At 40.2% G+C, this 24649-nt stretch overlaps 1 protein-coding gene across 1 annotated transcript in view; it reads left to right on the top strand.

Moving 5' to 3' along the window:
• Window positions 1-24649, top strand: part of DNAH11 (dynein axonemal heavy chain 11) — a 280424-nt gene that overhangs the window by 145468 nt on the left and 110307 nt on the right. Inside the window, exons 46-54 of the mRNA XM_031455028.2 lie at window positions 2235-2439; window positions 5170-5335; window positions 5994-6096; window positions 7402-7641; window positions 9206-9367; window positions 9638-9831; window positions 13735-13897; window positions 14825-14948; window positions 15336-15478. Coding sequence (XP_031310888.2) covers window positions 2235-2439; window positions 5170-5335; window positions 5994-6096; window positions 7402-7641; window positions 9206-9367; window positions 9638-9831; window positions 13735-13897; window positions 14825-14948; window positions 15336-15478 — 1500 coding nt within the window. The remainder of the gene's footprint in view (window positions 1-2234; window positions 2440-5169; window positions 5336-5993; window positions 6097-7401; window positions 7642-9205; window positions 9368-9637; window positions 9832-13734; window positions 13898-14824; window positions 14949-15335; window positions 15479-24649) is intronic.

Genomic DNA, 24649 nt, shown 5'->3' with positions numbered 1-24649 from the left:
CTTGCCCCTTTCTCTTACACCCTCGCTTAGAGGCGGTCTCTTGGTTGATGGATAGCCCTTGCCCGTGGAGTGCTTAGTCATGCTGGTCTGCTTTTGCACATGTCCTTACCCTTGGTGTGCACAGAAGAACTCATGGTGGGGGCCTAAACCACAGTGCTTATGATACTACAGTGATCATTGGGTCATGTCCAGTTAGGTCCTTGTTGCTACTGTGCCGTTGCAGCTGACAAGTTCTAACTGGTTTCTTGCTGGCACTCATTTAGAGGAAGTAAAGCCCCTTTAGCTGAAAGCAGGCTTACTGCCATCTTCCTCTCCTACACCTTATCTGCCCGATGCCCCCACTTATCTAACTACCTAATATCTAGACCTCAGCCACCTAATAATATTGTTTAGCTGGTTGAAAGGTGAGGATTTATAACTGACCAAAAGAAACACACCTACACACACACACACAAAGACCAAATAACTGGTATTACAGATTGGTGTGCTTTATCGGTGATATATTTGATTTAATAGATAACCTATCAGGACTCTGTAGTCTTACTTTATGTACAACTGCACTGGATGTGGTTATTTTATTAACAGCTTCTTAACATATTAAAGGAGAACCATGTTGGGCCAATAATAATAATAGCAAATACTATGTGTTGCTATGTGTCAGGCCATTGTCTAAGTGCTTTACATAGGTCAACTAATTTAATCATTACGACAACTTTCTAAGGCATGGACTGTTACTATCCTTTTTACATATGAAGAAAGAGAGGCCCCTCAAGAATAAGTCATGTGTGTACAGCTCTGCTCTGAAGAGTGTTCCACGTGGTAGGTAAGATAGGGCTCTGGCTCCGGACAGATTTGGGCTTGAATCCAAGTACCATGATGTATGCTTTTGTCCAAGTTATTAATGTTCTCTCAGCTTTAGTTTCATCATTTCTGAAATGAAAATAGTAAGAAAACTCTCTTCATAGGTTTGTTGTATCAGGGCATAATGCACGTAATGTGCTTTGCATGGTTCCTATCATATATTCAGCTCTCAGTAAGTATTAATTATTGGTAGTAATATGTGAAGAAAAGAGCCAAGAGCCAAATTAAAAAGTAAATGATAACATCTAGTAGCAAGAAAGGAAAAAATATTAGAAAATCAACTGTAATTTTTAAAAGTCGCCTAGGACTGTTCAGTGTAGCACAGACCAGTTTGTGCCTTTCAGCAGATCCAGAGAGTATCACTGAATTCAAATAAAGTTCTAGAGTAAATGTTCATAGTCATAAAGATGATCTTGAATGGTCTCTAAAATACTCAGTTGTGTTCAGTATATGCTAACCACGCAGGGAAGAACTTTATCCATTATAAAAATTTGTGTATTTTTCTTATGAGCAGTATGAATCCTGCATGTAGTTTTTTTAGCCCCTTTTTCATTTGACCACCAAGAAATGCAGGAAATTGTCAACTCTCTCTTAATCACCATGCAGGATTCTGTCTCCTACATATCTACATCTGCTACCCCTTTTCCTGATCTTACATATTAGTCTGCATTCTCTGACTTTCGTTTTTATTTATTTATGTTCATTTTATCGTATTCCTGGAAGCCACATCAAATTCTTTGTGAAACAATGTGGAATCAAAATAAATAGCCAGTTTTCAAAACAGAAACACTGTTATAAAAATTTTTAACAAAACAATGCACAATGAGTTTCAGCCATTCTTTGGATTTGTGATTATTTCACTTAAAGACACCATTTTCTCCAAACTGGTGTCTCTTTGCACTGAACCCCTTTAGTGTGGATGCGCCTCATCGTTCTGCCACTGAAGCTTACTGGGTCAAGGCATTGCTTCCAATTTTTGTTTGTACGTAGCTTGACTTGTCAAATGTTTTCTCAGTTCCTAAAGAGTAGTGGACAGTTTCTTGAGCTCCCACTGTGTTCCGTTGTATGACGAACACAAGACTGAGCAAAGTATGCCATGGTAGAGAGTCTTGGGTGCTGGCACTTACTTAGAAAATATAAATCAGCTGCTTTTGCTATAACACTTGGCTGTCACTGCCCAGTTGTCCTATTCAAGCCATGATGTCTGAACTGATCATTTGAAACAAAAAATTAGATAGGTTGTCTCCTACCGGGTGTTAACTAGAACTCAGAATTCATTTGGTCTCAATTCTAAAAGGGCTATGTTGATTCAGGTTTAAAATTTTGGAAAGCCTGTCTCTCTGACCTTTTTCTTATTCTGTTTTTCCTCCCAGAGAGTTGTGGTTCACACATCAGAGACAACTCGTCTGAGATATTTCATAGAGTTGTTACTTGAGAAGGGACAGCCACTAATGCTGGTGGGAAATGCTGGAGTGGGAAAAACAGTCTTTGTAGGTGACATGCTGGCCAGTCTCTCCGAGGATTACATAGTGTCCCGTGTGCCTTTCAACTACTACACCACATCTGCCGCTCTGCAGGGTAAGTGTTCGTCCTGTTTACACTCCAGAAACAAGAGATGAGAAACTGTCAAGGCCAGGACATGCAACCCAAAGGGATGGTTACTTTTTCTAAGCTTTAGACATTCCGCTTAGGAGTGTGTTTTTACTTCTACAATTCTTGGTAAATAAGCTTTGTTTAAATACGGTGCTTTTGGCTTTTTGTATCATGGCTTTATTTGGGTTATTGCTCTTTAGAGCAGGCAGCGTTTACATCAACAGTGTTCATTGCTTTGCCCCTAAACCATTTGGTTACCTGTAATTAATTTCATGGAGCCCCAGCTGCGTAAGAAAATACTCAGGGAAGAATTCTCTGGCTACGTTTTCAAGTAAGCTATTGATTTACGGCGAAATTCAGACGATATTGATGAAATGACAGGCCATGAGCTGTTAGTTAAATCTTAGGAGAACTCTAAGAATAATTTGTAATCGTTGAAGACATGTGTCAAGGTAATCAAAAGAACCACACGGATTTGGGGCATTCGAAATTCAGAAGGGCAAACGAAGTAGACATGGGAAAGAGAGAACTAGTATAAACTACCATATGATCATGGTAGGAGGTCTGTCCCTCTGTCCAGCAGAGCGATGGGGTTATGTTGTGTGGGGGCAGCCAAGCTCCCTGCTGTCCAGCAGTTTATTAAACCTGTTGAGCTGACCTGAATGTGGTTTCTGTGTTGCGTGAGTTGTAGCTGTTTCCTTAGCTACATTAGTAGAGACTGAGACCGAAGTTTCGTATTCCTGACATCAGGAACTAAGACAAGAATGTTTGTTCTCTAATCTCTTTCTTAATCGAGTTTGTCTTCCTCATCTTTGTGAATGGAACAGTTGAAAAGCTGACTCAGAAGTATTTCATTCATTTCTTTATCAGGGGTATATTATTTATCTACTTTTTCCCAGGCACTGTGTATAATACATGTTTTTCCTTCACAGACACAGAAGAAGGGATCACTTTATAAGTTGTCAGTGGAGGATAAGGGCTACAGTTCAGTAGTTGAACAAAGTTTATCTTGCTAATTCTTGTAAGGAATACAGGCATGAATAGATTTAGACATTGCCTATTAGCAGGAGGAATAGGAAGAGCTAGGTTACCTAAGAAAGTTAGAATTTCAAACCTTTGAGATGGGGTAGTAGGAGAGCAAAAGAGGGACTTAGGTTAGAAGAATCAGCTTAAGCAAACACATGAAAGAGGAAATGGTGGGACACATTCAATTAATTAAATCTCGAAGTGGACTGAAGCATAGTGCTCAAGTAGAAGACAGGGAAAAGTACAGAGTGGTGGGTTAGAATTATATTGTAGAATGAAGTACCTGGTTGTCTAGTTTGCCAAAAACTGGAAAGGTTTATGAGATCTGGGACTTTTACTGCTAAAACTGGGATTGTCCCAGGCAACCTGGGATGATTGGTCACTGTAACTGTAGAGAGAGCTGAGATGCCAGTGGAAGGGAACATACTTTATATGATGGGAAATGGTGAGCCATTGATGGGGTGCAAGGAACCGATAAGATGCAAGCTCTCCTTTGGGAGGAGAAGCCTGTGGTGGGGAGACCAGCCTCCCTGAGCAGTGTACCAGCTGAATGAAATGTTGCCCTGGATGAAAGTTGTAGAGGGAGAGGCAAAAAGGAAGAGACATGAGGTACTATTTGCAGGCTGTGGTTGGGCAGATCAGGGACCAGGAGGGAAAGATGACATCAGGGCTTTGCCTCTGGCTGACTGGTTGAGTGTTGATCCCATAAACGAGCACAGAAGTCAAAAAGAAGAGACAGGTTGTGAGGGGGAAGAGGCATGCTAAATCGAGTTTGGGAATAGTCATATTTGATGTTGGCCAGACATCCAGGTACCAGTGCCTTTTAGGAACTGAGGTCCAGCAAGCATTTGGAACTACAGGTCTGCTGCTTGGAAGAGAGATTTCTTAACTTACTCATTCTGTCTTTCTTCATCCATTCATTTGTTCATTTAACAAGTTGCTTATTTGTTGGGGTTGCCATCAGGAACACGGAAATGGACATGATGTAGTTCCTGTCCTCAAGCTATTTATAGTCCATTTCAAGAACTGGCAAGTAATTAGATACTACATCTCAGATCTACACTGTTCACGATTTTCTACATTCATGATTTTCTCTCAAGTGTATCGACACCAAGTCAGATAGGCACGTGAAGAAATGTAACTTGATGTGCACACAGGATAATGTCTACGTAAAATAGCCTCTTTCACTTCTGCACCCAATGACCCAAGAAGAGAGATGAGAGAAATTCTTAAGGTGTCCCTAGACTCTATTGCAAGTGTGATAAACAAGGTCTGATTGACCAGGCGCTGGCTGGACCAGCCATGGTTCGTGTATTACAGCAGGTCCAGGGGAGGACGATGCACAGATCAACAATGGTGTTGTCTCAGATGTGGTGGCCTGTGTGAGACCGTGGAGCTGATGTTGACTCTGGGAAAGGAGAGGCTGGGGGAGCTCTGGCGAAAGGGTAGAGGTTGGCAGGAGAGCATGACATGGAAGGAAGTGATCAGAGACACGTGTCTGGTACTAACCTGCAGAGAGGTGGTAGTGAACCCAGAGAGTGGATGAAATGGGCAGAGGGTGAGGAAAATTTTTTTCAAAAGAGTAAGATTATATTTTATATGTATATATAAATATATACATATTTATAGCATGTATAAAGAGAAGGTTACATTTTATCTGGTAGAAAAAATTATGTGTCTTGGTTTCAGGAGTTCTTGAGAAACCTCTAGAGAAAAAGGCTGGTCGTAACTATGGTCCAGGAGGAAATAAAAAATTGATTTATTTCATTGATGACATGAATATGCCTGCAGTGGACTTATATGGCACTGTTCAGCCCCACACGCTGATTCGACAGCATATTGATTATGGACACTGGTAAGCGATTCTTTGTATTTCATTTTCTACCAAAAGCTAATTATTATTACTATGGATAAGCTTTTTAAAATGGCATTACCCCAATTTCTTTCTCTTCTAAGGAGCATCTTCTATGACAATTTCGGGTTTCACTTTGCCATCCCCCTTTGCTCCTCTTAAATGGAATAGGTTTTCTTTGTATCTTGGGAAGAATTGGATTGAAAAAGTATTTTAGAAACATGAACTGCCCAGTTTAAGCACTAAACTCTTTGGTTTATTAACTCACGCTAAATTGCTTAGCAGAAGCTTGACCTTATTGTGTGAGATGTAACTATCTGGTAATATCTGGGCATTGCAGTCTGCAGCCCCTGATGTTAGAGAGCCCCCAGTCTTGCAGTGGGCATTTCTAACCAGACTCACGTGAGAATCAGTGAGCAGTAATTGTAGGTATTGATTCAGCTCCATATGTTGATTCTGGCATCAAAGCAGCCATGCAGCCTTCAATTTTCTGAGCTTCAGTTATGACGCTCAGACAGGCCAGCAAGCTCCCCCCCGCCATCACAGAGCAATTATAGAGATCAGAGGAGACAATTTGTGCTGAAGTCCTTATGCAGTGGTGGGTTTTGTTGTGTTACCATCTTGAGTTTTGGGTTTTAAGGTTCTGTTTTCTTTCTTGCAGGTATGATAGACAGAAAGTGATGCTTAAAGAAATTCACAGCTGTCAGTATATTGCCTGCATGAATCCAAAGGTGGGCAGTTTCACTATCAACCCTAGACTACAGGTAGGGTGTGAGTACTGCTCTCCCCTCAATTCCCCCAAATATCCCCTGAATGTCATACACAAACATGCTAGCTCTTGATTCTTAGTGCTTTTGAGTAAAAATGAGGATGTATGGTTCTACTGGACATTTGGGTAAGCATGTAAGCTTAGTTTAATTAATAGACTTTTTTAGAGCTGCTTTATGTTTACAGAAAAATGAGCTGAATGTACAGAGTTCCTATAACCTCCCTCTCACCCCGAACTCATTTATAAACACCTTGCGTTAGTGTGCTGCGTTAGTTACAATCGATGAACCAATATTGATAAGTTATTACTAACTAAGGTTCATTCTTCGTGTTATACATTCTGTGGCTTTTGGCAAATGTATAATTACAGGTATCCACCATTAAAGTATCTTACAGAGTAGTTTTATTGCCCTAAAAATCCCCTGGGCTCCGTCTGTTCAGCCCTCCCTGCTCCCTGAATCCCTGGTAACCACCGATCCTTTTCTTGTCTCTGTGGTGTTGCCTTTTCCAGAGTGTCGTAAACTGAGAATCGTACAGTATGTAGCCTCTTTAGACTAGCTTCAGTCTCTTAGCCTAAATATGCATTGACAATTCCTCCATGTCTTTTCGTGGCTTGATAGCTCATATCTTTTTATCACTGAAATAGTCCTCGTTGTCTGGATGTACTGCAGTTTGTTTACCCATTTACTTGTTCAAGGATTCCTTGGTTGTTTGCACATTTTGGCAGTTGTGAATAAAGCTGCTATAAACATATGCAGGTTTTGTGTGTGTGTGTAAGCTTTTACATAATAATTGCCCCCCCCAGCATACATACAACAGCAGTGAATCACAGGCAGTGTTGCTTACTTGCTGATGTGCAGGTAGTTGGGACTTAGCTGGGTGACTCTGCTGATCTTAGCTGGGCTTATTCACATGTTTGGGAGCAACTGTCAGCTAGTGTAGGGTGACATCGGCTGGAGTGATTGGGGTTGGGACAACGTGGCTTTGCTTCCTATGTCTCTCATCTCCACCAGGCCTGTCAAACTCATGGCAAAGGTAGAGCCTTAAGAGAGCAAGTGGAAATACACAGGGCTCTGACAGTGACGGGCATCCTGTTACTTCCACCTCATTCTGTTGGCTTGATCAAGTCACATGGCCAGTCTGAGAGTCCAGCGAGGGGGGAGGCGACACCATGTTACATGGCAGTGGGCATGGATACAGGAAGGGATGAAAAAACCTCACCTCCTTTTTTTTTTTGGTCATCTACTGGTACCATTACATTTTCTATTTTATGCAACTCTAATATTTGCTTTTCTTTTCAGAGACATTTCACGGTGTTTGCCTTCAACTTTCCATCCTTGGATGCACTAAACACCATCTACAGCCAAATCCTGAGTTTCCATTTCCAGCAGCAAGCATTTGCATCCTCAGTTCTCAGGAGTGGTCCCACTTTGATACAGGCCACAATTGCATTCCATCAGATGATGACACGTAACTTTTTACCCACGGCCATTAAATTCCACTACCTCTTTAACCTGAGAGACCTGTCAAACATCTTCCAGGTACCTTGGTGGCTCTATGTTGTGTCTTGAATGGAGCATTGATTATAGTAATATGGATGGCGTTCATTCATAGAACTTAGTTTCAAACTTAGCTATGTACATGTGATAATGTATTCTTTCATTTTCCTCCATAAACTTCTTTGTGAAGTAAGTGTGGCAAGTTTATTCCCATTTTGTCAATGTGAGAAGTAATTCCTCTTAGGTTTCTAGAGACTTAGCAACAGAAGTGAAGGTGGAGGTCTAGACTCCCAATTTCATTGATTCTGTATAAATATCTGAGTGTTTCATTTTGTGCCAAGTAAGAGGGATTCTTTGTCACCTTTTTAATATTTATGTGATAAGATTTTGAAACATCCATCAAGAGAAACTACAGTTTCTTAAATTGCTGGATTATTTTGGCTTGGCGTTGACACTTAACTTGCTTACCTAGTAAAAGGACAGTGTTGATGTATTTGATTTAGAAAGGACATTCCAAAGAGGGAACTCAAAACTTGGGATTTTGAAAATATCCAAATTGTGTGGCCCCTTCAGTAGTGTAAAAGTAGTTGGAAAGTTATTCATGGTTTAAAGTTCTTTTGTGACAGAAGTAGTAAACTAGTTGCATATGAAAACTTCATGAGACTTCTTTATATTTGGTGACTTTTGTTTCTTTTTAACCTAACCCTCTTTTCTAAATCACTCCACAACTGCTTCCAAACTGTAATGCTGCATGAGGCAAAAGCTTCCTTCCTAAGGACATGGACCATTCCTTTTCATCTCTGTTTCTAGCACCTTCCTGAAAGGCCGTGCTCAACCAAGTGTTGTTTAAAAGCAAATTTTCAGTCTTAGGAGGAAGGCAGGCCTTGGGGTGAGAGGCCGAATTGTTCACCATTCATACCCAGTCTGGCAGCTACACCTGACATCACCCAATAATTAATTAGCCTTTGGCATCTGATTCTCTACCACCCCCTTGGTGTTCTCCTGTGAGTTCAGGGCAAAATGACTTTCTCCAGGAGGAGTGGCTCTATATGAATCCAGGATTCTGAAGGACAGTCTTGAGGGAAAGTGGGAGACCAAATGGGTTGCCTACCCACAAAGTGTGAATTCAGGCAGTGTACTTTTGGTCTCTTTTATTTCATCTGTGAAACTAAAGACTTAAGTTAAATGATAGAAGAGGATTTTAGAATAACAAATATTATGATCTTGTGATTTTCATGTTAGCTGTTTGTACATTGGTTTTGGAAACTGAACTCATGGAAGAATTAATAGTCACGAGTTCTGAGACTCAGTATTTAGGACCTGGGCTGGCTTTTGAAATATTGTCTTAGCTGCATTTCTTAAAATGGCTGTAATGATAGTTAATTTTTTTAATGCTGCTTATCAGAGAGTCCAACTATTGAGATATATATATATATATATATATATATATATAAAAATATATATATGACTTTTTATAGTACTTTTTGTCATTCAGTAAATTGCTAAATTCAGTATACAGTTAATGAAAATGTCTGTCTGAGGGAAATATTATCTTGGAATGGCATTAGCTCCTGAATTTTTAGCTTTTCCCACTCTTGCCTTGTAGGGGATTTTATTTGCTTCTCCTGAATGTTTAAAGGGTCCGAATGATTTAATACGCCTGTGGCTTCATGAATCTTCTCGTGTTTATGGAGACAAACTGATAGACGCAAAGGACTGTGATTTGTTTCAGAAGAAAATGCTGGAAACTGCTAATAAATATTTTAAAGTAAGCATATGAACATCAGAGGTCACTGTGTGCTCTGGCACTAATTGGCATTGGGGCAGAAATTAGATAAGGACGTGAATGAATTGTACACCTGCTTACCTTGCTGAAAGAGCTGTGATTCCAGAATACACTTGGTCTGAACTTGGGAGCATTTCTCCCAACTGCTCATGGACTGATTTGCAAGCCTTTCCCTGGGTAGGTCACTCTCCCTCCAGATAAATCGTTTTCAGTGGTTGACGTGACCCTATTTTCCTCTTCCTCCTCCTGCAGGGAGTTGACAGCCGTGTGCTGCTTCAGCAACCCCTCATCTACTGCCACTTTGCTAATGGCAGGGAAGACCCCTGTTACATGCCAGTGAAGGACTGGGAGGTGCTGAAGACTTTTCTTACAGAAACACTGGAAAACTACAATGAACTCAATGCTGCCATGCACCTCGTTTTATTTGAAGACGCCATGCAACACGTGTGAGTTGACTGTCCTGATGCTTGTTCACAAAGTAAAAATGGCTGGGTGTCCACAATTGGTGTTGTGATTCAGCAGATCAGAGTAAGCACTCGGGACTATCAGTTCTTATCCGTCTGCCATACAGTGTAAAACTGTAAGTGTCTCCATGAAACTTACACCATGTTAACCAGTGTTGCCTCAAAAAAAACCAAAAAAACAAAAAGAAAAACTTGATTGAGAACACAAGAATAGATAGTATGCCACAAACCTTTCGAGTGACACAAATATGTCACACACCAGTAAATGTAGCCAGTCATCATGTCAAAAGCAGGAGACAGCTTGTAGAAAGCCTCGAGAACATTCATGTGTAGGAAGGAAATTGAATTCCACACTTAAGAAAGTACATTGATAATCTTAAGCCGGATGAGAAAATCTTCTGCAAAAAATCATCCATATCTCCTTAGTTTATGTAACTAGAAATGTGTGGGCCTGATTCAGAGAAGGTCACTAAGAGCTTTTGTTGCTTACATTCATCCAACACGAGAAGGCCAAACATGATAATAGTTGTGTAATAGTAGATAATCTTTATAGAAATGAATAAACAAATGATAACGGGTTTAGGTATCATGGATCCTTTAAAAAAAAAAAAACGATTAGTTGCCTCTATAAATTATGTCACCATTTTCATACTGTCTCGCAGAGGTATACTACTTGTTGAAGTTTCCTCAGAGCCGTAATTTGATTTGCTGTAACTCCATTAGGTAAGACTATTCAGAAAGAGAAAGGTCAGTGACTTGTTCAAAATGGGAAGGTTCCTAAGTGGCAGAGACAGGATGGACTCAAATTGATTTTCCTTGATTAAGTGTTTGTTGAGGCCCTGCTGAGTGCTAAAGAGGAATGTTGCCAGCCTATTCAGTACTCATGTGCAAATTAGGAAAAAAGGGGGCCATGTTTTCAGGGCAGAAAATTAGAAAAGGCCCCTCTCCTGGTGAAAAGCTTGGCTGACAAGGCTCTCCCTCACCTCCTAGACTTCACACCTTGTGCAGTGCACAGGTTATGTGACCGTCTGTGGCACCCCTGCTGTCAGACATGGCCCTACGTACTGGGGACACAGCAGCCAACAAGACAGTCTTCTCTAGTCAAGCTTATGTTTTTAGTGATGCAGCTGGACATTTATAAGGCTGTGAACAAATAAGCAAGAAAAATGTCAGAAAATGATGTGTCCTACTGGGAAATAAAATTGGTTGGTTCTGAGAAATACACACGAGGATTCCTAAAGAGGGACTGTATAGTTATGTGAGGAGGTGACATTTAAGGTGAGGCAGAAATAGTAAGCAGGAGCTAGGCAGGGAAACATCTGGAGGAGGAACGTTCTAGGTGCAGACAGATTTCATGTGGCCCCAGAGTTGAGTGTTTTCAAAAGCAGAAAGAGGGTCACTGTGGCTGCAGTGGAGAAGCAGGGAGAGCAGTGCACAACAAGATAGGGAGGCAGGAGCCGGCCTCACTTACACAGGGCATTTCCTTGTGACCAAAGGAAAGGGGTTTATTTCGTTCTAAATGCTGTGAGAAGCTTTTGGTCAGGTTTTAGCTTGGGAGTGATGTGATTTTTTTGGAAGTCAATGGCATGTTTACTTCAACCCTGTTCTCCTGCACCATCATTTCTCATTGTCTAGAGCTGCTGTAACAAGACATGACAACCTGAGTGGTTTAGAAAAACAGGTACTCACTGTCTCAGTCGGGAGGTAGGAAGTCTGAATTCAAGGTGTTGGGAGGGACATGTTCCCTCTGAAGGTGCTGGGAAGGATCTGCTCCAGAATTCTCTCCTAGCTTCTGGTAGTTCTTGGCTTGTAGCAGCCTAACTCCGGTCTTCACATGACTTCTCCCTCTGTGTGCGTCTATGTCCAAATTTCTCCTTTTTATAAGGACACCAGTCATACTGGGTAAGGCGCTCACCTAGATATGACCTCATCCTAACCAGTTACTTCTTCAAAGGCTCTATTTCCAGATAGGCTTATGTTCTGAGGGACGTGGGGGTAGGACTTCAGTATATGAATTCAGGGGTGGGGGACACCATTCAATTAATCACCACTGGTTTTTTCTAACAAGTGACATTTGGGCAGAGATTAAAAGAATGAAGTCGTGATTAAAATTAAGTCAAGAAAGAACGAAGCCTATGAGGGAGGAAATTCAAACAGACCAAAAAAATGTGGGGGATTCCGTTTTTAGAAGAGTTAGGCCAAATGTCTAAGAAAAATTTGGGAGGTCTCCCATCATCAGCTGTTATAAGCACGTTAAGTATTGATGTTTTATTGATCCCTCTACGGTTGTAATCCTTCGGTTACACACAGGACACTTCAGTTAGACTCTCTGACCTGTTATAAGGGAGTCATGAGTGACTGTTTCTGGTGGGGTTAGCGTAGACTAAGTGTGTGTGTCTGTCGTGGCTCAGGCAAAAGAGAGGTCCTTCAAGGTCTTTCAAAGCTGAGGGAAGAGTCTTCCCCTATAATCCTTCAACACAGCGTTCTCAGTGACCTAAAAGGCACGGCTGTTACTGTGATCAGGGGTGATGAATTAGAAACTGGCTTACTCAGTGTTAGAGATGATTTCAGGGTGTGTCCTTGAGTGTCGTAGAAAGGAACTTGGCCGCTGAGAGGCTCTGCTGAGTTATAGACCTCAAAGCATACGTTAAAATGAAATGGAAACCGTGCTTTGTAACTTGGGGTCTCACTCAGGGCAGTAATTTTACAGCTTTCCCCAAGGTGGTTTTGTCGTGTGGTCATGTAAAGTAAAATTTAATGGGACGGCTGAGCATGTAAAAATAACCTGTCTTTTCGGTTATTGAATGTTTTCAGGAAATGCTCACACATGTTGGCCCCAGTACAAGTGATCCCAACTTCATTTTTACAAAATGTGCTCTTTTTTTTTTTTTAAATTGGAGTATAGTCAGTTTACCATGTTGTGTTAATTTCTGGTGTACAGCATAGTGATTCAGTTATACATATATATATATTTCTTTTCACATTCTTTTTCATTATAGGCTATTACAAGATATTGAAAAAAGGCTCTTTAAAAAATACCATCTCTGTGGTTAATTCAGGGCTTGAAGTTTAAATTCGTTTCAGGAAAGCAACCTAGAACAAATACAAGTGTCTATTTCTTTTGCATTTGGTTTTCCATATGCTTACATTTTGTTTTGTTGTTTTTCTTAATTCATAACATAATTATGACATATTTCTTCAACCAAACCTACATTTTGATTAAAGCCAGCTTATTCCTAACTATAAAATGCAGCAATGATATCAGTAGTTTACGCATTCAGAATCTCTTGGATAATACAGAACAAGGGACTCGTTGACCTTGCCAGAAATTTCACCCTGGGATTCTAACGGTTTCAGTAAATGTTTTAAACAAATTGAGATCCAGGGAAAGCTTTAGTGCAAAGGAGGTAAGGATCCAATAAAGAGTTGCGTGTGTCATCTGCGTGAAGTAAATCCCACATGAGATATTTGTTGGTCCAAACAAATCTGTTTTCTCCAAAGTAATTCCACAGCTCAGGCTTCTGACACAAAGACGTTCTCCCTCTGATGTCCTTGTACACGGATGCTGATGGGAGGTTGGGATCTTTCTTGCTGATCAGAAAACTGAGACGCTTCGATGAAAGGCCTTGTGCCTGTGTTCTGTCTTATCCTGGAAGAGGGTAATACAGCGGTGAGAGTCCGCATGTCATTAGCCAGGACGATTTGTTAGGCAAGTGATGGGGGAGCAGATGCAGGCAGAATCTTTGACAGGGAAATGGGAACAAGGACTAAAAGTTTGCAATAAAAATTGAAATTTAGTGTCTAAATACTTATCAAAAAAGTGGAATGGAAGTAGTCCCCAGGCTCGTGGATGTCATCTGCTGGGGGTGCGCTTTCTCTTGCCAGGTGTCGCATCAGCCGGCTCCTGCGGACCCCTCAGGGTCACGCACTCTTGATTGGAGTGGGGGGCAGTGGCAAGCAGAGCTTGTCCCGCCTGGCCGCTTACATTTGCAGCCTTGAGGTCTTCCAGATCACTCTGACCGAAGGCTTTGGAGTCCAGGAATTCCAGGTGAGTAGTGACAGGCAGCCCTGCTCCCCTTCTGCCCAGTGGATAAAAGCGCTCGTCAGCCATGGGAGGTGGGGGTGGGGGAGACTCTTCAGGGGACTTGGTTGCCTTTGGCTGTTTCTCCTCCAGGGTCAAATGAGCAACAGTAAATTTCTACGAACATTTATAGGTCTATAAGCCTATAAGCCTGTAGACTTGGCTCAGAAAATATCTTATTAATATTTTATTAAATACTTCCTTACACAAACACGATGTTTTCTTTTGCATTGCCCATGCCTGATACTCAGAAGTATTCATAGTCCCGTGTGATTAAAGGAGGGGTGGCAAAGATACTTTCTCTATAAACGCAAAGAGATTTCTTTCACTTTGGATACGATTATGAAAATAAAATGTGATGGAAATACAGTCAAGAAACTCCAATGTGTTTTTCAAATTTTGCTTTTTTAACCCCCATAGTCCTTATAAAATAGCAGTTAGAGTTTGTGGCAAGTGTTATTTTAAACCAAAAAATTTAAAAAGCCCACATGATTTCCATGTTACTAAATAAAACTTAACTGAATACATAACCAGACAATGAAGTGGACAGTTGTAATGAGCAGAAGCTTCCTTTTGCTGCATCACTTGACGAAGGCATTACCAAATTTGCTGTCACTTGATGAGAAGGGAGTTGTTCATCAGGACCTGTATTCGTCCCTGGGCTCCATTAAGCCACAGGCAGGACTCTCATCATTATAAGCCAGAAGTGGAGGTGATGCCCTGCTGTTTGCCCCCCATAAGAAGCAGTTCACAGAGGAAAGTCTGTAAACAGAGGGAAGGGACAACACAGTCTCCCGTTGTAGCTGCTCCGTTCTCCCCAGCACACACACGTGTGCTCCCAGGGCCACATCAGCCTTGTGACAGAACGTGAATGATGGCCCCCTTTCCTTACAGGTAGATCTTGCCAATTTGTACATCAGAGCTGGAGCCAAGAACATGCCCACTGTGTTCCTGTTGACAGATGCCCAGGTTCTAGATGAGAGCTTCCTCGTGCTGATTAATGACTTGCTGGCATCAGGTGATTAAACCAACACATTCCGTGAAAGTTCTTCCCCAAAGACAAATTATCTGTAGTTTCAGTGAACTTTAAATAGAGATAATTTGTCTTCGAGATGTTTGCCAGAGAAGTCTTTGGGGAGAAATCTATAAACCTAACTTGAAGTGTATTGCTTTCTTAGATGGCTTGCAGATCGGAGGTGTTACTCCTCCATGGACGGGTTTAGTGGGTGTGTTTGTCATTGCTGGTCCTCCTGTGTGGTGTGTCTCGTAAATTAAAAAAAAAATCGCATTTCTGGTTTCAAACTCTTTATCATTTAAGCTCAACTTCATATTACAAAGCATTTCAAGTCTTGTCTAATAAATTGTGGCACTCTTTTAATAATTCTCTTCATTCCTTTGGGGGCAGGAGAAATCCCTGATCTGTTCAGTGATGAAGATGTAGACAAGATAATTTCTGGAATTCGTAATGAAGTTCGTGGTCTGGGCATGATGGACTCCAGAGAAAACTGTTGGAAATTCTTTTTGTCCCGGGTGCAACTACAGCTCAAGGTAAGAAACACGTGCTTGACTTGCATATTATGTAAAAGGTGCTATTGCGGCTATGGTAGGGTTTTGTTTTAGGATTCATATTACGTGTTTGAGTTCCACTCCTTCATGTGGTAAGGACTTCTGCATTTTTCTGTGCCCGTGTTTGGGGTGCATCTTCTTCAGGGTCCCCATGATGCTGGGCTCCTAGAAGGCATTGGTCTGAGCAGATGGCAGGTCTCGAGTGAACTGGACCTAGTCTCTATCCTTGAGGAACTTCCGCTGTTATAAGAGACAAGAGATGTGGCACGTAATTGTAGTTTGGGACCAATGCAAATAGGGCCTTGAGATGCCAGAGGGGTGCAGCATCCTTCCTAAGTGCAGCGGGTGCTCCTGGAGGAAGCGATGCTCTGTACGTCAAGTGTGCATTGGAGTCATGAGGAAGCGATGGTGTAGGGAGGAACTTTCAGGGAGAGGAAATGGCATTTATGTGAGAGTAAGGGTGGGCTGCGCAGGAGGTGAAACCCAAGCTAGCTGGAAAGTGAAGTTCCTGTCAGAAGAACCAGGTGAGTCAGTCTGGGAAGGTAAATGGGGGTGAGGTAGGGATTTTGTAAATCACAAACGGAGCAGTGAAGAGTTTGCATTAAGGAAGTGACTGTTGCGTTAGTACTTCAGGACAAGTAATTGGGGGACATCACTCAGATGATCTGAGGTTCAGCCTGGGGTTCCTGCATGGAGACCACTCCATGCTTCGGTGAAGCATCTAGGGATACAACATAACCCAGTAACCGCGGCTATAAGGATGAAGAAACAGCTCCAGACTCAAGGCAGGAAGCCAATTTAAAATGCTGTTATGGAAAGTTCAGACTTCTAGAATAGGAATGTTTAAAAATAGTACTTTAAAGTTACTACTTCTAGTAGTGCACACCAGTCAAGTTAGTAACAGTCTTCACGGCTCCTACAAAGCCTGAAATACACAGGAAGGGATGGGGAGTAGCATTAGCTGTGAATATACCTCTGCATGGAGGTTAGGGAATAGAGTAACTGTAAGGTCCTCCTGCGCCCTCCTATTTCAAATGCCGCATTAATCTTACTGAGCAATTCTGGGCTGAGGTTAGAAATCAGAGTTTAAGGTTCGGTTGCCCAAAGTGTTTTCTGACCATCAAAAATGTTACTGAGCACATGTTTACCAGGTTGTAACAAGGCCCCGAGATTTCTTCCTGTCCCTTTGCAGTATATTTGGATCAAATTTTCCTTGCGAAATGGGAGACCAAGTACAATAATAGGGTTTGAGATAGTAATGGTATAAACCAGTGGCTGTCAGAGTCTGTTGTTGGGAGCAGCAGCAGAATCAGCATCACTTAGAAACTTTTCAAAAATGCAAATTCTAAAAATAATACCAAGTCTACAAAAGTTCCCCAGGAAATTGAGGAGGAGAGAATATTTTTAGTTAAAAACCTGTTCACAGAAGTTCATAGCAGCTTTATTTCTTAATAGCCCCAAACTGAAAACAACCCAAATGTCCATGGAGAAACAAATTAAGTTCTATGCATAAAATGGAATATTATTCAGCAGTTTAACTAGATATCCTACTGATTGGTGAAAAAATTTGGATGAACCTCAAAATAATAATGCTGGGTGAAAGAATCCGTACAAAAAGAGTTTGTTTACATAAAATTTCAGAGAATGTAAGCTAATCTTAATGGTTGCCAAGGAGTAGGGGAGGGGAAAGCCAGGAAGGGGAGAGGACAGAATGAAAATGGGGACATGAAGAAACTGGGGGCAGTGGTTACGTTCATTATATTAATTGTGATAATGATATTTATATATGTACATGGATGGCTAGATAGTTAAATACACATAAATATGTGTCAAGACATATCAAATTTTGTGCTTTACTATATGTTAGTTATACCATAATAAAACTGAAATGATTTTAATAAGTAGAATAATTCCTTGCTCTCAAAAAAAAAATTCAAAGTCTCCAGCCCCACCCCAGACCTCTTGAATCAGAAACTCTAGTTGGGACTCCACAGTCTATGTTTTAACGAACCCTCCAGGTGATTTCGAAGCATGCTGAAATTTGAGAACCATTGTTACAAACAATGCTAGAATGAGCATCCTTTACAAAGATCTTGTCAATACAACTTTGCTTGCGTTTGTAAGATAAATCCCTAGCAGGGGAATTGCTGAGTTCAATAGTTACAGTTTGTAGTGGTTTTAAATTATGCCTGCAAATTCTTTGATGCTCTTCTGACTCACAGGTGGGGTCTGGGTCCCCTCTCCTTGGATCTGGGTGGGCTTATGGCTGCTTCAGCTAGGAGAGGAGAGTGCAGGGGAGCAGAAGGGACGCTCAGTAACCTCCAAGGCTGAGTCATAAAGGACCCGCTTTTCCATTGAACTGTACGTGGTTTTTGTTGGTGAGTTCCGTGTACGTTAAGCAGTTAGGTTTATGTATGTGTGTCATAGTTCTCCTCTTCTATCATTTGTCTTTTAAATGTGTGTATGATATGCGTCTGTTTGTTTGTAACTCTGGAAAGTTTTTATACTAGATTAATCAGTGTTTTCCTTTATGGATTTGGGGCTTCTTACATATTTAGTATTTTTCTCTCCAAGATTATGAAATTCTTCACTAGAAGCAGTTGGGACTCAGTTGGGCTGCAAATGAAGAGAATACCCAAGAACAGTTCCTGAAAGCCTCCCACACCAGAGTCCAGGCTAGCTCAGGAATCCCCTTGGAGAGCCATGCTTTCCCGCCTTCCTCTCCCGCCTGCGCTCGTCCTGGTGCTTCTGCCTCGTGATCACACGATCACATGACGAGTGCAGTAGTGTCTATATTCCAGGCAGGAAGGAGGAACGGGGAGGAAGACTTGGGGCTCTCTGAGTCAGGAATCCAAAGCTTCCCCTAAAACCCGAAGCTGATGTCTTAGTGACCACAAGTGTGTCACCTGCCACCTCTACCTACCAGGGAGTTTGGAGAAGTGAATATTTGATCTTGTCACATGGCCTTTATGAATAAAATGGAAAATGAATTTGGGATAGCAGCAGTATCCACCATTCCAGGACCTGCACGCTTTCATGCTTCATGTTTAAAACTGCGACGTCTGGAGTATATTTATTGTTATATGTGACAAGGAGTGAGCTGAGAGGTTTCAGGTTACTTTTTCTCCAGATGGATGTGTTTTTATCTCAACACCACGTCTTTCTTCCTTACTAATTTAAAGTACCACTTTTGTTATATGCCACATAGCTGTATTAATTGGGTCTATTTCCAAATCTTCTATTCAGTTTTCTTGATAAGTCTCTCTACTACGGATTCCAGCTTTGCACTGTATAAATTATGAAAGCTTTATTATACTTTTACATACCTAGTCTCTAATTGCTCTTTCTAATCTAGGTTTCCTTGGTTGTTCTCACATGTTTTCATGTTTGGATAAACATCAGAATCATGTTGTCAAATTCTAAGCACATTTCATTTAAATTTTGGTGGAAGTCATGCTGAAAGCTTATTTTAGGGAGATTTTCATCTTCATAATAAAAAGCCATTTATTGCTTTTGTAGAAGGACTGTCTCCCTCATGATGTTTCTAATGGTGTATTGTTTGCAGACAGGAGACTGTTGGTCTTTAATTGTGTAACCAGCTACCTCACTGCCTCGCTGATAGTTTTTGTTAGTTGGTTTATATATAGCCTTCAGGTGATGATCTTTTGTTTTTCCTCGTTCTTTTTATTTTTTTCTCCTCCCTCACTGTGTCGGTAAATGTACAAAAGAATATTAAATAATTATGGTGACAGTGGGAATTTTGTCTTGATTTTTACATTAATGAGGGTGTTTCTAATATTTCACTATCACATTTTACATTGGCTTTTGACTCAGGATGTATCTTGTCAAGAATGTATCTACTATTGCATTCCTTTGTAGCATCTCTTGAGATAGTTACATGATTTTTCTCCTGGAACTTACTAGTGTCCATATAGTCCAGAAGTTTCACACTTTCCTATTGTTAAATCCCTCAGTCCTTTCCCTCATGTGTTTCCTTTGATTCTGTGCTTCGGCAGGCCTTAGCAAACGTGAGATCCATTTTATGTTTACCTCTGTTGTTGTCTAAGCCTTTTTATAGTCGTATTTTTTAGTGTTTACCTTGGTACATGCTAGAATTTATTGTGGAGTTAGATATGAGTCGTTTTCCGCTATTGTCACAGGATTACTAATTGAATAATGTGTCTCTTCCCTGGTAAAATGAGTAGAAGAGTATTTTTGTGTTTTGTTTCTTTAATTCTAAGGTGTCCCCCTCAGATACTTCGGATCCTTCTTGTCTTTGTTTCTTAGTTTGCTGTATCATGAGACGTGTAGGTGGTCAGCACATCACCCTGAAAGAGAAATCATACAGTAAAGAAATGGGTCACCCGTTAGCTAGAAAATGGCAGCTTTTTCCCTCTTCATCCATATGTATTACTCTCAAATCCTCAGAGTTGTTCTTAAAGAATAATGGATTGCTCTATATGAGCTTCACATATTGTGATATTCCCCAGCATGTGCTAGCAGCCCAGAATTCCTGATGAGCTGATATTTCCTTTGCATAGCTTTCAAGCTGGGCAACATGGGAAGCTTAATGTGTTACGAGGCTGGTGAGCACACCTGGCAGGTCAGGCTCAATGATGTGAAGTTGCCACCCCATTACCCATGCTCACCACCCAAAGTCAGTTCCTATTTGGAATGCAGGGGCAGTGAGAACCTTTTGGCATGTGAAATGTGACCTCTGAATCCCACAGTGCAGTGCCCATTAATGGTGATCGGTGATCGGATGTGTGTCCTTGGATTGCTTGGAAATAGACCAGTGAATAAATGCCACATGTCTCCTCACCCTCCTCTCCTTTACGTTTGTGGTTGCGCATCTTTTCCTGCAGAATTCTCATTTTGCACCAGGAATGTAGTACTCTCATCTTACCTCCTGCTAACTTTAGTTAACCTGAAAACGTCATTCTTGCCTTCCTTCCTGGCCATCGGATGCCCCAGGGAAAAGAACCCTTGATGTCTGTAGCAGCCCTTGATTCTTCCCCAAGATTTTAGATATCTGTCTGTCTGGTTTTGTATCTGTGTATCTATTTAGGGGTGTGTGTGTGTGTGTGTGTGTGTGTGTGTTGATTTTATTTGCTTCATAATGTTCTCCATTATAATATATACATTTACTATAAATACATATATTTATATTCATTTTTATTTAATATAAGTATAAATTTTAAAATACAGAATATTATAAAAAGTGCAATCCATTTCTGGTAACATAAGAAATACATGTTCATTGTAGAGAATTTAAAAATACAGAAAAAGACAAAAACTGTGCTTATTTATATGGTCTAGAGATAACTACTAAAAACATGTTGGTGTATTTTCCCCGGTTTTCTATGTGTACGTAAACACACAAAGTACGTACTCGGAACTAAGATGTTCTTTTCACATCTTTCACTATTTTCTTTGCCTTTTTGATTAGAAATCTCCCACAGAAAAAAATACCAAATGATTCTAAGAATTTGGTGTATGGAGTCAACAATTTAACTCAAATGTACTTTAAATAACTCTATAAACCTTTATTCATTTATACTCTTTGCCCAGTTTCTTATTGGTTTCTTAGAATATTTTGTTGATTTATAGGAGCTCTTTATATATCTGAGTGATAGTCATATGTGCATAATGTCCTTGTCTGTTTTATATGTTGCCAGTTTTTCTCAAAGTGCACCATAATTCTGCTAACTTTACAATGAAGTCTGTTTCACATTTATTATATATTAAATACGTCTCATTTTTCTTCATGACTTGTGTGTGTTAAGGCTTTTTAGGAAGAATTTCCATATTCCATGGCTATGAAAATATTATTCTGAATTGTCCTTAAATTAATTTACAATATTTTTTAATGTTTAGCCCTAGATTGCTTTGTGCAATATAAAGCAGCTTTTCTATTTTTTCTCCCCCTAAGTGTCCCAACACCGTTTTGTCATATTATCATTCCTTTCACTGATTTGAAATGCAACCTGAGTCATAGGTTAAATGCCAAAGAATGTGGGATTTTGTTTTGAACTTTCTAGTATGTTCTGTAAGTCTTTCCATCCGTGTCTGCATAAACACCACGTACTTTGTTTTTTGTAGCTTTATACTATATTCTGGAATCTAGTATAGCAGTATCTTTTCCTTTCCTACATTTATGGGAGGTACCTTTACTTTCCCAGATGAACTATGAAATCAGCCTAACATTAAAAACAAACAAAAATCCAGTGAAAATGTATAGACCAGTTTGTGAATGATGGATACGTTTATAATTTTGAATGTTTCCATTCATTTACTTACACTCTTTAGTTAACTTAAATACTTCCCTGATAGTATGAATTCTTAGTATCCTCTTTTTCCAAATGTCCTTTGATGTTCTTACCCTTTTTTATTCCATCTGAACTTTAGAATTACTTTGTGAAGATCCACAAATGCTTTTGGGAATCATACAAATTGCCTAAAACTTGATAATGAATATGGGAAGAATTAACAGCTTCATAATAATCAATCTCCTCCAGGAACGTGGCCCATCTCTTCATATTGTCAGAATGTCTTTATTGACCTTCAGTAAAGCAGCTGGCTGTCTTCATCTATGTCTCACACATATTTTATTAAGTTCTCTTCTTGATATATTATTTTTTTCTCTTGGCAAATTTTCTAACTGATCATTGTGGATATATAAGAAAGCCATTGGGTGGAGGGAGGGATGAATGAATAGATGTTTGTTTGTTTTACCAACCTGTTTGTTGACCACTCATTCATTCCAGTAGGTTTTGCATTTTGTTCTTTATGGTTTACTGGGTAGACACTTACATCACCTTGGAGTTTTTACTTTATTTTCTAGTAATTACCTTTTATTCTGTGTCTTAAGCTAGCCATACAGTTCTAAACAGCATTTAAAACTTTTAAGTGATGATATCTTGGTCTTTTATTTGCATGGGAATGCCTTTAGCTTTCCATCATTAAGCATTGGATGAAACGTTGGCATAAGATATTTTTAATATTTTTATGAAGAGGCGTAATGTATCATAAGTGTTCTATAAATCCCTTTGTTTTACTTTCTTTCTTCATCTTGACCTATTCTATTATTATACGTTTCTATAATTTTTTTTTCCTTCGAGCCTTTTGAGAGTGGGAAGCAAGTTTTTAGCCTTTTCTTCAGGTTCTTATATTAACTTCAGTGGGATCATCTTCCTTTAAATCTACTAAATGCTTTTTAATTTTTCTTGGTTTTATGGTATTTTTTCCTCAGGCCCCATTTAGGCTTTTCTTTTTCTTTCTCCTTGGGTAGAAAAGAGCAATCCATATCCTGGGTTTGGCAACACATAGTGTGGGTGATTTGTTCATGGCTTGTAATGCAACACGTCCAGGGAAGCTGACAGTCACAGCCAAGATGCTGAGCAGCACTCATATCTAAGCATCAGATGAACAGAGTAGCACACAGCGTAAGACGAAAGACTTGGTACTCATACAGGTAACCTCCATGATGTATCTTTGATCTTGTATAAAAAGCTCAAATACTCATCTGCCCAGGAGAAAATCAGATGTCATGAAACCTTACCCTTGCACAGCTTCAAAGTCAAGTCTCTTCAGATCTACATCCAGTTGCTGGGCAGAGCGCCCTGCTTCCTTTCCCTCATGTGATGACCCTATCTAGGTGGGCTCTTTCATTGAGAGGTTCCGTCTTCTCTGCCCTCCTGCCCCTCGTGCTGACACTTGGTTTGATGGAGAACAGCAAACACTTTAATGGCTAGCTTGCATAGGGCTGGTGCCAGGTTCTGTCAGTCTCTGCCCTGCCAATGGTTTTGCTTCCTAGGACCACATCTCTCCGAATACAGTGCCTTCATTCCTGCCCTCACAACTTCTGGTATTATTTCATGTAAGTAGAATGAAAAGAACTTCAGAGAGAGATGAAAGGTGCAACTTTGTATTCTGTATCTGTCCTGGAAATTCATAAAACTGCAAAACCGCAAAAAAAAAAATGAGTATACATACATCAATATTTTATTTTACCTAGAAAAAAAATTGAAACTGCCATCTGCTTACTCATTTATCTATTCATCCAGCATTCAGAAAATATTTATTGTGTGCGTATGCTATGCTGGGCCCTCAGAATATGACAGTGAGTGAGCAAGAGATAGCACCTGGCCATCTGGAGCCCACCTGAGGTTGGGAAAACAAGCATCAACCCCAGCATTGCACAAACTACTGTGAAGTTACAACTATGTATGTGAGACAGAAGGGGTATATAAGATTACAGAAGATAGCATATTAAAGGGCTCATTGAGGGGAAGAAGATTAGGAAGTATCTCAGAGGGAGTAGAAGTCACTGCCCTTATTTTATGTTATGAAAGAAAATTTTAGCACCAGAAATGAAGGACTTTATCCTAGAAGCCTAGACTATCCTAGAATAAAGAACATCCCTTTACATGGAGTAAATTTTGCCTTTTGATGTTAACGTTTTTCACATTTTACTTATATTTGGATCTGGGGTTGACCAGCATGGATGGGGCTGGTTCTTACAACTGCACATGTGTAGAGTTACCACATAGTGTCAGCAAAAATGCTGACAGCTCTACTAGCAGAGCAGCACAGATCATAAACCAAAAGCTTTGCATGATATGATTCAAATATGGACTCATTCAGTAGCTATTCAAGCATCTGTTTTTCTGTTAAAACAAAAAAAGAAACATTATTATATGAGGTTTTGGAGCTGCAGACTGGCCTGGCAAGGAGTGTGTGGTCAGTGCCAGCCCTGCTGACAAGCAGGGCAACTGTGACGAGAGTATATAGGAAGGAAATACAGTGGGGAGTATAACTCCTTTTATTATTACTCCTCAGAGATGCACTTGCTCTTTGCTATCTATTGGGATTCCACGTAGTTTTTTTTTTTTAATTTAACGAATTGAAAAGTTTTCATTAAAATAAAACTCCTCAATGAAAAAAATTTTTAACGCTTGTAAAAATCTGTTCCAACTGATATTTACAAGTAAAAGGCCATGGGAATGATTTCATTGTGTGTTCCCTAAAAAGAAAATAAATGTGAATATGCATGGAATGTGTGTATGTTGAAGATCCTGTTGGATCTCATAAAAATAATTGAAAGTAAAAGGTTATTAAGTGGGGAGATGATACAGGAAAATATAAAGATGA

This window comes from Camelus dromedarius, chromosome 7, assembly GCF_036321535.1.
Source record: "Camelus dromedarius isolate mCamDro1 chromosome 7, mCamDro1.pat, whole genome shotgun sequence".
NCBI lineage: Eukaryota > Metazoa > Chordata > Mammalia > Artiodactyla > Camelidae > Camelus > Camelus dromedarius.
The sequence above is the reverse complement of the archived record's forward strand: the minus strand, read 5'-3'. Positions and strand labels throughout refer to the sequence as shown.